The 14,489-nt window shown below is 35.1% G+C and overlaps 1 protein-coding gene across 1 annotated transcript in view; it reads right to left on the bottom strand.

Moving 5' to 3' along the window:
* GABRA2 (gamma-aminobutyric acid type A receptor subunit alpha2) overlaps nucleotides 1-14,489 on the bottom strand; it is a gene marked incomplete at both ends in the record, with an annotated part of 54,245 nt that overhangs the window by 22,166 nt on the left and 17,590 nt on the right. Inside the window, one exon of the mRNA XM_084285881.1 lies at nucleotides 5,535-5,602. Coding sequence (XP_084142007.1) covers nucleotides 5,535-5,602 — 68 coding nt within the window. The remainder of the gene's footprint in view (nucleotides 1-5,534; nucleotides 5,603-14,489) is intronic.

The raw sequence follows: 14,489 nt of genomic DNA, 5'->3' as shown, positions 1-14,489 counted from the left end.
AAACAATATTATTCACAGTACTGTCACTGAAAATACAAACATTTCTCATTACCCTTTTTTGTTCAGACATGGAGAAAGAGCAACCCTGAAACACAATGGATACCTGGTGCCAGGGACAGGAATCCAAATAGAAAGTACATTGGGAGCTAATATCAGTGCTTGGGCACAGTCTCTGACAAATGAAACTCTGATATTTATCCACTTGACAGGATACTGCACAGGAAAACAATGCTTTCCAAGAGGATAAAAGGACAGAAATTGTGCAGACCATCATATGCGGTATCCTCCTTAAAAACTGCCTATGGATTTCCTTGCAAAGGCAATGATCTTGGCCTATAATAAAAGGGAATAGAGCTACCAATTCACTGACTTTTCAGAAATATATCCATGATAAAAAGACGACCTAGATGCTTCCCAATGCCCTAGAGAACTAATTGTATTTACCATTTCTGTTTGCCTTTTAGTCTTAATCTACACTTCTGTAACTGAACTAAAATAAAATCTACAGTAAAATAATTGCTTTACTTTTCTTTTTAGTCTTTGGGAAAAGAAAATCATTATCAAGTAACCCCTTATTCCAGCTGGACAACATAACCCCTCTAGATCCTCTTCCCAGTTATGAAACCATACCTAATAATCAGATCTTGAAACAGCTAAAACATTAAGTTTTATAGGAAAAAAAAATAATCTGAAATACAGAATGGAATTATGAGTTCTGAAAAGCAGATACAGAAAAATGAATGTGATCTGGTGTTCAGCCTCTTCTGTGAAGAAAAATCCTCAATTGCAGCAAGAGATGTTATAATACTCCTTGTGGTCATTTCTGGTTTGACATTCAGTCTTCATTAAAAATCCTGTACTTACTACATTTGAAAAATCAGAAATGTGTCTTGAAAGTTTAATTGCAAATTGACGATATGAAAGGCTGTGTTGCATTGAACTCATATGATCTATGTATAACCTAGAGAAATGTTCATGTTTCTCGATGCTAGTGTGAAAAACAAGCCTATCGGCAAGAGATTAGGAACAATGTTATGTAGAAACATAAAGAGAAAATAAAGACATAACCACAGTAAACAAAACTCTCCAAATACAATAAGAAATTAGAGGTTCAAATATAAAACTATAAGAAAGCCTGTTAATTTTAATATTAAGGAAAACTGATTTAGGTCCTACCACCTACTATTGTATTGTAGGGAAGTAGGAAAGACAGTTCCCAGTGATAATTAGACAGGCTGCTGTGAGGCAATACTTTGCAAAAGCTTGTCGGAGTTTTCTTCTCAGCAGACCTCATATAAAGGTTCTCAGTGGCTATATGCTCTGTCTTATATACAATAACTGTTGGAGGAGCAAATAAGCTTTCAATTTTTTTTATGTATTTTTTCCTCTCAAGAAGATCAGCACTTATATAGCTATCTGGGAAATTTTAGAAGCCAGAGTGGTAGGTGAGCCTGGAAGGAAAATAATTCTGAGAAAAATCTGTAAGAGTAATTTGTTTGCAGTACTAAAACCAGAGCTATTGGCATATCTACATGGCTATGCCAATCATCAGACTGGGATTAATATTATTTACTAATTTTGAAAAAAAATATATATATATCAATTTTAATTTATTAAGTTAAATCATTTCCATTTTGTTATCCTGGGAACCATATTCCAACCAAAATTATCCTTCACTTTAGAATTTTCAGGAATGAAATAATTTAATTAAAAATGTTTTAATTAACCACTCTGATCATAAATTAACCTTATAATTATCCTTGGACAATTAAGAGATGCATTGTTTTTCTATTGTTCTGTTAATTTGGGGGGGGGGGTTCTGTTTTGTTTTGTTTTAAGTAATGCAGCTTTTCTTCTCTCAGGCTAATGTCAAAGTAAATTTGTATCACTGATCTGGCTGCAAGCCCATAAGGCATAGCATCATAATACTGAAATTAAACATTTTGGAGAAATAGCATCTCAAAAAAACAGAACAGTGAAAACAAAACCTGTTTAATCCCATTTTTGTTTGCCTTCTTTGATGCTCATTAGTTTGCAAAAAAATAAATAAATACTGTTGTATATTGGCATTTTCTTTGACATTACATACTGTGGGTAGTATACAACAGCATTTTTATCACACAGCTAATATGGGTGCAGCCATATTTTAGTCACAGCAGTTCACTTGAATTGCAGTTTGCAGAAGAGTTCTAGCAAAGATTAAACAGATTTGGCAGATGACTATTTGGGGCAGAACACAGAGTAGCATTTTTTAATTATTATTTATTTAGTCAAAATGTTAATCCAGAATGAAGATTAAAAACTTTGACTTGAATCATGTTTGCAGAATAATCTGAGCTTCAGATTTTACCTCCTGAATTTATCAACCACTATTTCAGCTAGTCTAAAAATGGTCAGAGATCAAATTTGCCTGGACTTAAATACTTTATGTCAATCACTTCATGCTACTGGAAAAATATAGAGAATTTGTATGAAATCCTACACTCCAGCAACCATACTGAGTCACAAGTTGTACACAATAACATATCATCATTAATGTGAACTACTGTACCTAGTGAGGAATACAGAAACCTCACAAATTCCTACAAACCCCAAACCAGTTAAGGTTAGGATGATATTTTATCAACTTTTTGAATCAACATGGATATGCAACAACAGCGTCCTTAGACCCAATCAACCTGTAATTTTTATTGTGTCACCTCTCTGTTCCATGCTATTATCACATATCAACCATCTCCAATAGTGAGTTCCCTTCCTGTTTTCGATAAGCTTTCTTCCTAAGTACTGTTGCTTTTCACAATATGCTAACTGCCAAAAATAAATAAATAAATAAATAGATAGAAAGATAGATAGATAGATAGATAGATAGATAGATAAATGAATAAATAAAACAGGCAAATAGATAATGCAAAGGTGTACAGTCATATGTCTGCTGACCTTCTTTGTTAAGAAAAATCCCAGGGGAAGGAATTCTGCTGGCAGCAGCGACTCTGAAAGTTTTGGACAACAGCAGTGCCCAGTCTGAAACCCTAATGGGACTGAAGGCTTCACTCACACTGTGAAAACAGAGAGTTCCTCAGGTACTGGAACCCAACGTTACTAAAAAGCCCTGCAATTCAGTTTGGGCTCCCCTGAAGACTTAGGATGACATGGACAGAGACCAAACTTATTTTCCAAGTGAAAGTTGTCAGGAGAAAAGTTTAAAAAAAAATAAAATATTCCAGTGGTGACAACATTTACAGAAGAAAATATCCTTGAACTCTCTGTATAGTAGTTTACATTATCAATTCAGTAATGCAATACCTAAATGAAACAGTACTCGTATAAACTCTAATGTTACCTTTGCATCTGACAGAATATGAGATAATTTGGAAGTTATTATTTCAAAATTTATATGTTGAAATTTTCTAATCTACTGCTCATACATTTCAAAATGACTTAATAATTAGCTACTTAAGTTAAATTAACCCTGAAACTTGTAGCAGTAGGTATTAAACTGCTCTTATCTATCTACTTTTTTGCAAATAAACCTCCCCATTACAGTAACAGCTGCCATTCTAATGTACCACAGTCTGCTTCGATAATACCTCAATACAGTAGTTACAGTAGTGATATCAAATGACCTGAGAGCTTACTGTGTTGTCATATCTGCCTGTGTAAATGGATATCCAGAGTTCTCCATACATTTACACACTGATGTCAAAAGTGTTCCAGGAACTTGGTCAAGGAGCTTTTCATTAACGCCCCATTTCACCACAAGTGACCTGCACAGCCGTTGATAAATCTCCCTGTACCACAAATATCACATATTTAAAATTGTTTTAACTTTATCTCCCAATTCTTCAGGAATGCTGTAAATGTGAGGACAGTGAAGTCATGCTAAACTAGAGTAACAAGGTCAAGTGATGTTCATACAGTCACTTTGCATATAGTGTGGGTACCCATTTTTTATAATTCATAATAAACAAGAATCAATTCAGAAACTTAACATCATTAGGAAAAACACCTCAAGAGAATCAGTAGCACATGCAGTGTCAAAAGAAAATAAATATACCTTTTTTCTATGAAAACAACTTTTCACGTGAAGCACCAGTAATTTATTCTTCACAGTGGAAACAAAGCTCAAAAAAATGAAACAACCACAAAAAAAAATAAATATATATATGTATCTCAAAAGCTATGATTGCTAGTCAGTGAACAAATACCTTTAAAAACACATACTGTATTATAAATAATATTTAGTTTCATTGCAACCTAGCATGTAGAATCAAAATGCTTCCTGTTTTGTATGATGCATAGCGTGAAAGTTTTTACAGGAAAAAATAAATAAATATAGACTGGTTTTAAAAATATTATTTTTATGCATATACAAATACAATGTGTTATATTTCATATATTATCAATTATGTTTAAAATTCTTCATAAATAATTTTATTACTTTTTCACCACAATTACACATAACCTGCTTTCTGTATCTCACATAGTCCTATGTCCATTCATCTGGTATATGTGTCTTAAACACATAATAACCCAGATACTCATAGGGCTCTCATATTGTAAAGGAGTGGTAAGGGCAGCTAGATGAATTTTCTGATTATGTCGTCCTTCCCTTCTTTCCTATCAGAGGTGTTTTATCCATGAAGATTTTCCTCTCTAATCTGCATCTGATTTGCAGTGAGCCTACAAAGGACCCCTTGTCTCAGAGTTGTTTTTTTTCATTGGTGTTTTTATGAAAAATTGTGATCCAGAGCAATATTTTGATATTTTCTTTCTTTGTAATGTCACTGACTTTAGATGGTCCCTGTTAACACTAGTAGACCCAGGGACTGCAAAAATTCTAAGCACTCAATAAAAATTATAAACTCTTGGTTTGGGGCTCATAAGAATATCAGGCCAGAAACTCTTGCTTCCCTGAAATATTTTTTCATGTATTATCATTGCAGAAATTTTTGCTAAAATTCATTTCACAAGGTGATGACTACATTTATATGAATTTCATTTAAAAAAAAAAATCTATAAAAAAAAAAAATTACCAAAATAGTGGAAATTTTGATAAACCTTTTTCCATAATGTCAGTTTACTAAACAGTGCAAATGATGCAGGACAGATTAGTAAAACCACACAATTGGTGCTGATGAGCCAACTTCCAAGCTAAATTTCAAGAGTATTTTTGCAAACTAACTCCTGTCAAGTCCCACAGTGCTCTTACTTTCCAGTTTAGTTTCGTCCAAAATGAATCCAGTTCACCCACCTCAAGACTGCTCCAGAATATAAACCATACGTACAGTCAAGGGGGACTATAAACAGGAGATTCAGTGGTACAAACTGAACAGTTAATACAGATGTACTTGTCATCTAGGGTCTATAAACCAATTTCCATCTTTGGAACTTCTGAGATTTGGTACTTCCCGACTTCAGGAAAATTGCTCTTAATCTTCCCACAACAAATGAAAGCAGAATGCAAGTTTAAAAGCAAGTTTATAGCATATCTCTTTACATTTTTTACCACACATGCAAAGGACTCAGAAACTCACCATATCTGTGTCTGAAACAGGTCCAAAACTGGTCACATAGATGTTAGTGAAGACTTCAGTAATACTATCTGATAAAAAAATAAATAAACAAAGTAATCACTTTAAATCTATAGTACTTCAAGCTCTCTATACAAAATTATGCAACATTCTGAGCAAGTTTATGCCCTTATTTATTCCACTGAACCAGAATCCTGTTGTAAATACTTGGGGTCTCTACCCCACTTAATTATACTGTGATTACAAAGAGATGATCAGGCAAGAGTTTGTCCCACTGTGTAGTTCATTTCAATCAGACGACTATACAGCCATCAGAAACTACATACATATTTCCCATATCTCTACCAGCAAATATAATCACACTGTATTGGACTGAATGAGGTAGTACAGTTCTAAACATGTAAAGCCTTTTTTGCAGAGGTACTATCTCTGTTTTTGCAGATAATTCCTATTAAAGCTTTTCTAGTTCAAGGCTGTTTTCTTCATCCTGAACAGTTTTTTTCAAAGCCAAAGACAAGAAAGAGGTTACAAAACAATTACAGACTACACCAAACATAACACTTGACTGTGTTCTGTATTTTAATTGGGTATTTTTTAAGTGGCATGCTTTAACATAATGGTTCTTTCCCTTGATACATGATGGTCTTGAGATACTGCTGCAATACTATAAATACTGTTAAAAAAAAAAAAAAATAAGTGCTTCCAATCGTTGGAGCCAGACAGCCACAAAGTCAGAATATTAAATATTGTACTGCAGGGAAAAATAATTGCTGAGTTTTCTGTCTTCAGTCTTCAATTAGACTCAAAACTGAATGATATTTGCTAAGAGGGATAGAACACGCAGGAAATTTCTCACAGCCATTGCCAGCTGCTGTCTGTACTCAAGACAGTCAACACGAGGAATGCCTTAAAGCCAGTTGCTGGCTGGATAAGAAATATTTGAATACGACTAGCTGCACTTTGACTCAACCCAGAATTTTCCATTCCTAAAAAAAATACATGCCTGTGACATGACTGATCCTGGTATTGTATCATAATTTCTATATTTAAGCATCATTTAAAATGGATGGTTAATAGTTTTTACATTGCTAAAAGCTACCTTTTGACAAATATGTGGCACAGACAGATTTTATGTGTAATTGTACTGAGGCCAATAATCACTGCCCTCTATTGGAAGAAATCAGCAGTACTCACCCACAACTGGAGAATCTCTACCAGCCACCAGGCAAAGGCAAGACTGTTCTGTGTGGCTGCACAGAGAGTAGTGTATTATCAAAGGGATGTAGCCGCACCCAAAGCAGAGATGGAGGTGATACAGTGCTTTCAGTGAACTTCTGGAGCATGATGAGAGCACACTCCCCCACTTTCACTTTTAAAGAAACTTGAATTTGCTTCCTTAGACCAACACTAGAGACATATTCTTTACAATATAAGACTTGGTAAAGCCTTTCCTCCAAAAAGAGAACCTTCTTTCCAGGACTGTGATTGCTTTTCAAGCAAATAAATAAAGGCTGACTGTTACTATGTGTCGTTCAGGCACTCTGAAAGTTCAGTAAGCACATTTTCCCTGCACATCTTGAGAATCATTTATTTGTGTGACAGAGATCTCAGTAATTTATCCTGCAGCATCTACAAAAAAAAGCAGAGTTGATTTCTGCTCCAAAGAGTTTACAAACTAATTTTAAGTCAATGGACAACAGAAAGTGCTGTGTCTGCACCATTATTAATATTCAACAAACATAAGGTATGTGTCTGGCTGAAGTTTAACACTGAAACAACAGGTACAGTTCAGAAGACTAGTGACTGCACGGTGCCTGTGGGAGACTCTCCAGAAAAAGAATTATTCTCTCCAAATGGTTACCTGGCACAGGGTGAGATGCAGTGGAGAAGTGACAAGACAGACTACTCTTCAGGGGGTAAAACAATGCTGCAGGGACTAACTGTGAAATTTGGCCTGTACTGTAATGACAACATACAATCTTAATTACAATTCTACAAAAAGCCATGCTGTTACTGACTGACAATCAAGTATCCCAATGACAAAGAACCAGGGTTAATTTCAATCATACAGGCATAATCTGAGTGAACTCTGTCTGAGGCAAGAAAATCACTTGGCAAATCTGAATCTGTTTCCTTTCCCTCAACCTCCCCTCATCTTCCCCCCCCCCAAAAAAAAAAAATAAAAAATATTGATGAAGCATGGTTCTCTTGTAACTTTACCCTAATGATAACATTTGTTTCTTTACCCTAATGATAACATTGTTTGCATCTGACATACTATTTGTCTTTACAATTCGCATGTAGTAAACTTGAAGGACATAAAATCTTCCTGTTTGCCTTGCATTTTAAGTTTTTATATTTAAAATAAATAAAAAAAATAAATCCTATATCCAATCACATTATTTCTCTTTCTGGATACTTCTGGATCAATCCTGCCATCAGAAATGAGCAGAAGAGCTAAAGACAAATTGACTGAAATTGTTGAATTGTTATTACAACAGTCTGTAGATTCCTCCTGTTGGTGTGCATTAACCACTTCAAATCAGGGATCCTAATTATCCTTGAGTCAAGGACCAAGACTGAGGGAGAGGAGAAGGAACGGATGGGGGAAAGAAGAGGCATGCTATCCAGAGATTCTCAGCTGTAAGAGCTTCATTTTAGGTCATCATAATTAAGACAAGTATTTCAATGCATATAAAAAGTACTGGGGCAAATTCATCCCTGATAGCCTCAGGAATGAGAATGAATACAAATTAATCATAACCATTATTTTCTGTCTGCTAAAACTGCCTGTAAGCCATCATAGCTCTAGGTAGTGGCGACAGCAATAAGTTTTAACGCAACCAGTTGCTTTTCCCTGAAGTGAGAGCTCATCCTAACTGCAGGCACTCCACCAGGCTGCTTCTCCTCAGGCGAAAGTCACATTGCAGCTGAAAATGAAGGGAGTGAGCAGAACATCTTGAAACAGGGTATGAAGAGAACAAGAAAAGCTGGATAATTACAACATATGAGAAGACTGAGGGAAAAGGAAGGATAAAAAAAAAAACAGAGAAAAAGAAGATACAAAAAAAAAAAGACTGAAGAACAGAAAAGAGGAACTGGCAGATTCTTTTCTGTCTCCTCTCAACATTCTGCATATTTTATATTTCAATTCATATCCTACATAAAAAGAAAATGGTCCTTAAGAAGCATAAATGTAATAAATCTTGAATTATTCCCATTATAATCTGTTAATATTAGCAGACTGAGCCTTGTGCCTCTTCATTTATTAGTTTACTTACTGTTACAACAAAGATTCATCTGAATTACAAATTTGAATGCAGTATTTCGTAATCATTATCTATGTAGAAGAAAAGAGGATCCTTTTTTGCAACAAATATTCTAGTTTTCACTTTGAAAGACTACATGTTTTTCAAATAAAATCTGAATTAGAGCATATCATTTTGTCCCACTAGTAACTTACTGAAAACAATTCAGAGAAAAAAGGACAGTTTCAGACTTTCTGATGAGAATTCGTCCAGCAGGCACCACAGCTACAGGCTTTATATAACTCACATTCTGTTAAGAACAGCACTAGTTATCTCAGTCCCTCTTAAATCACTGGAGATTCAAACAGTTCTGTATCATAAGTACTTCTGCAAAAGCCAAAGGAATGTACTCAGCTAATAAATGTTCAATGCAACATGCATTTGTGTACATATCTACAGTTTATTTTTGTGAGAAAAAAATAAGGTCAAGGTTTTTCCAGTATCATTATAAAGTTTGTTTCTTAAATTGGTATGTCAACACCTCACTGAAAGGCCTGATTTTTGAAAGTGCTTAAATCAATGGAAGCCTAGTGCTTTTGAAAAAGTCCAGTTTTTAAAGAACTGTTTACTGGAAGGAGTGGTGGCTAACATTTATACTTATGATCTCTTAAGTTATTCTGAATCATTTCCTGTGAAGGTTGAATGATGAACCAGGAACGGGAAAGGGTAAAAATGTAGTTTTCACTTCTGATGCTCCCATTAAGGGGAAAAAAAATCTCAGGTATCGAATATGATATATAGATGCCACCATTACATAGACTGCCCTGAAATTCAGCAAATATAGCTCAGCTTAAATAACTATTTTTTATTTATTTTTTTTTAATAAAAGCAGTCATAGCTGTTAGAAGATAATACACAGCCTTATCTGACTTAGCTTAGGCTAATTTCTCAAGACAGAAGCCAAAAGTAGCTGAAAAGAAATGGACAGTTAAGAATAAAGAGAGGAAGAAACACCCATACTAAAAAAACAAACAATCAAAAAAAAAAAACAAAAAACAACACACACAGTAAATGCAAGAACTGTTAAGATCATCTTTCAGATGATGATGATTCTCAAACACTGGTTTCTTCTGATTTCCTTTCCTTATTTGATCTGTCATACTATCAATAGTGAAAAAAAAAAATCAATAAATTTAAAAAAGCATTAAATACACCAAACTGCAGAAGACTTATGGATCATATGTATCCTTAGCTGGAAGGTTTATTGTGTGTTTGAACGACATTTAGGATTTTATAAACATTGATTATAATAACCTCTCTCTGAAGACAATAATTCTACTATCTGCGTTTTTCCATACTAGGGAAGCTGAAGCAGAAGGATTAAGCAAAGTATAAATAACACGAAATATAGGTGTTTGCCGAATCTGGATTTAGCTGTCCAACATTAAATATCCACATTGAAAAATGTGCACTGACTTGTCATAAATTGTAAAAGGAGTTCAGAGCCTAGCTGGAGTTGGTATCAGTACCTTTGTCCACTTCACTGCACCAGCTCTCCTGTTCTTGAGATGCCCTCTCTGGTGGTATGATATACTACCAATGTGTTCCTTAGCAGAAGAGCTGGCTCAGCTGAAGTAAACTACTTGGTAGAGTATTTGCAGTGTCTGAAATGTAAATCAATCACAAGTTGAGTAATGCAGATGGTCAGAAAAGTCATATGAAAAGGTTCCTCATCAACATTTACTAGTTGTCAAAAGCAGAAATTTCCACAGTCAATTCAATTTTGATTGAGATCCTTTGGAACACCACTTACCAGGCAGTTTTCAAAACCTTTCTGCTTTCTTTCAAATGTCCTTTCTCATACTTTGAGGCAGAATTTTCTTAAAACAATTTTTCTAAGTGTTTATCAAATTTGAGAATATTTTTTTTCCTCAATTCTTCTCTCCTTACATCATGATAATCTACAAGCCTTTCTTCACAGAGAGTAGAACCAAAACATGAATGGCTGGTTCTAGGTACATCTAAAATCAAAGAAGAAAGAAGTGTGCTCATCTTGAATTGTTTGGAGTGAACTTTCAGCAAAGTTCTAGATGTCCTGTTGCAAAAAAATAAAAAGGCTACATTATCCATTTGTATGAAAGGACTATCTTCACATGAAAACAGGCTAGTGGATTGGGTTGGAATTTTTATGTATTCAAACTTTTAGTCATAGAACTAAAACTGTAGGTTCAGGGTTTGGACAGCTAAAATAAAAACCAATCTGCTTGAAGTAATACAAAACCATCAAAAATACTTCTTGGTGGGACAGAGCTTTTAAAGTATATATATATATATGCAGTTCTAATGCATGGCATGAAACAATTTCTCTTTCTCTTAAAAACATTATTTTAAATGTAGAGTAAATAGTACCCAGGAGAACACTGCAAGACTGTAATTGAAGGGCTGCTACAGCATGCATAAAAATGTGAAAATGAAATACTGTTCTTTAATTATGTCAACAAAAAATAAAAAAAGGAGATGGAGTGCTGTGGGAGATTCAGTGGAGGATTTCTGAGTTTTTGTGGAAATGTTGTCAAAAGCTTGATGTTAGTTTAATTATTTTGCTATTAAAAATTATTTAACTGGAATTGACATTGTTCTGACATTGTTATATGGTCTCCAAGGACATGCTTGGCAGTGTTGCCCAAAGGCTTTGAAATTGTCATTCGTAATACAAGTCAGGAATTGCACAGGTGAAACAGCCAGGGTCTTAATCCATCAAACACTGTTTGAACTCAACATGCTGCCCTTATCTGACAAGCTCTTTAGTGTGTCTGTTGACAGCTCAAGTCACTCTCTGGCTGGAATAGAATGAAGGGTCAAAGAAGGTCAAGCAATGTGGAGTCGTGAGAGCAGTAAAATCCATAGGAATGCAGATATTTCAGAATACTCTTCTGCCAGTTCTTGTTTATATTTTGTTCTGGCGCTTTATATGACAGTTTTATCTAGCCAACTACTTATCATCTCCATTCATTATCCACTGTTAACTTAGAACAGTTTCAAAGCTTCATGGACATATACAAATACAGTTCCAATTTGTAAACTCAAGTGGGCTTTGCAGAGGAAGCAACTTCACTTCTCTCCTTGACATGAGTACTTCACTTCCAATAGCTTTATTCTATCCTTGATCTACTGGCAAGACAATTTCTTAATATATGGAAACTCCTCTTTCAAATCTCCATCTTTAACAAAGTGTATGTAGAGTGCTTACCAGTACGACTTAACAATATCTGGAAGAGTGACTGTTAAGTTACTCTCTTTGTTCTCTTTGGTATAAATGAAAACAGAATCAGGCCCTGTATTTTATTTCTTGTGGTGTTAACCAAAACAAGAATATGCTCTCTGCTACTTTTGTGGCAAAACAGTGGTTTGTTTGAACACTATCTGTAGCAGTTTAACAGTATAAAGGATAATCTGAGGGTAGCCTAGAAAAGGACAGAGGTTTATGCTCCAGACAGACACATTGGGCAGTGGGGAGGGAGCAAAAATCTACTACACCCAGTAAGAGATGCCTTTTCTTCAAGAGATCGTTGAAGTTTTATTCATATATAATCCACCTGTGTTATGGATTAAAGAACTCCATCCTCTCAATCACTTAGTAGGACATTAGTGGGAAATCTGAAGAAAGAAAAACATATACTGAAGACATACTGGAAAGAGACAGGAACTGACAGCCAACAGACAGTAAGCCAACAGACACTGACTTCCCACTGAAGAGCTTTTATCAACAGACATTATATCATACACTAACTACACAGCTACATGTAAAGACTTTCAGAGACCCTACAATGGCCTACACAGAACTCATAAAGTTGGACAACCCATAAAAACAATGCAGCACCCTTGAAATAAATACCATTGTGTCATTCAGACTAACTGAATTCCTGGTCCTGAGTGGGAGCCCATTTTTGACTTGGAATTTTTCTTATACAAAGTAATACTTAGGATTCTGAAATTGAACACAACAGGTCTGACACAGAAGAAAAATATAAACTCTAAGGGAGACTTACTGTAATACAGATCTTCAATTAAAAGTAGGTGTATTTTTAGAGATGAGTATCTTTAGAGACATATATACATTACCCTGGCTAAAACCATTTAACTTAAATGTCAGCATACTTTTATTCTGAAGAAAAATGTATGACTTCATATAACATTTTTCTGGTATGTTTTTAACTGACGTCTTTTTTAGGTATACATGTAGGTTACCCACAAAATGTGCACAGAATGAAATGTAGGCATATCTGCAATTCACATAATGAGATATTTTCTCCACAGTCAGATAATTACTGGGATTTGTCCTGCATGTAAGTTTCCTGGTGCAAACTGTAAAAGCACTGTTTCCACCTAGAAAAATAAAAATTAGAAGTTCTCTCTGAGCTGATACATTTACACATTACGTAGACAACTCACACATGCATATGACAGATTTGGGCTTTAACTGTCACTCAAAAAGAAGAAAAGAACATAGATCACATACACAAATGTTATCCTTACTAATTTCTCTTCTGTCTCTACCAATAGAACTTTAATTTACAAATCTCATTGCTTCAAGAAGCAAAATTAAATATATTTCCAAAGGGATCTATAAATGAAAAGCTTAGATCCAAGTGATATTTGAGACACAATTTTAACTTTATTGTGGGCTTCCTACTCAAGTTTAAGAAAGTCACTGAAGGGTAGGGCTAACAACAGACCTTGGTCCCCAATTATCCTTTTAAGTACATTGGACAAGCTCCGCAAAGCTGTTTAAACTTTGAGTTTCCACTGAAATCAATAAAAGTTAATCTGAATGTCTCAGTGGTCCAGATCATAATGACTAAATTTTGCACTTATATTTGTTCAAAACCCCCATAGTCCCAAACTCCTGTCCAACATCGTCAGTATCTAAAATTCCCTGGCTGTTTATATTTCCACCTTGAGGCAAAAATATCCTGATGCTGCCAAGCAGCCTAAGGAACTGGCTCTCAACCAAGTCCCATTGAGTTCCTCAAACCATATATATTATTACAAATTTACTGGGCCAGAAAGACACTTAGAAAGAAAGCAAGAAAACAAGAAAGAGACTGATTCCACAGCCTAGCAGTACTCATGGGATGTAGCAGACAGAAACTGAAGTGTCTGCTCAATATCTAATTATCTATACAAAGCAAAACAATTCCTTTCAAAGACTGAGGAAACATGCCCTATGTTAGAAAATTCACCTTTGTGGCCAAGACAGACCCTGATAGACAGTAACTGAATTCATGTCTCTGCTTTACATCACTACAAGCACATGACAAAGGATGCTATCTCTCCCCAGTTTTCATCATCCCAAGCTATTAGCTCATCTCACAGCTCTGTTTTCAGGAGATGAGGAATAGCATGAGCTCTAGAGGAGGCACAACAATGTGAACAGAAAAGAGTAGAGATTGGTAGCATTTTCCAACCCAAACCTTGATTTTTCACCTGTGTTGGCAAGAAAGAGCTTCGGCTGCATGCCTCTCTTCAGCACTTTTAATTGCTTATCTTGACAGATCCACACTGAGTTTATTGGCTTTTAAGCTGTTTTTACAGACAGTTAAGGGTATGTCCACATCATTTCCAAGGTGTGACAACATGTCTAGCTTTACCTATGTTCCACAAAGGAAACCTGAATGAAGTAATTAATTCCACTGTACGTGTGGTCCAT

This window comes from Netta rufina (assembly GCF_964035555.1).
Source record: "Netta rufina genome assembly, chromosome: 4".
Lineage (NCBI taxonomy): Eukaryota > Metazoa > Chordata > Aves > Anseriformes > Anatidae > Netta > Netta rufina.
The sequence above is the reverse complement of the archived record's forward strand: the minus strand, read 5'-3'. Positions and strand labels throughout refer to the sequence as shown.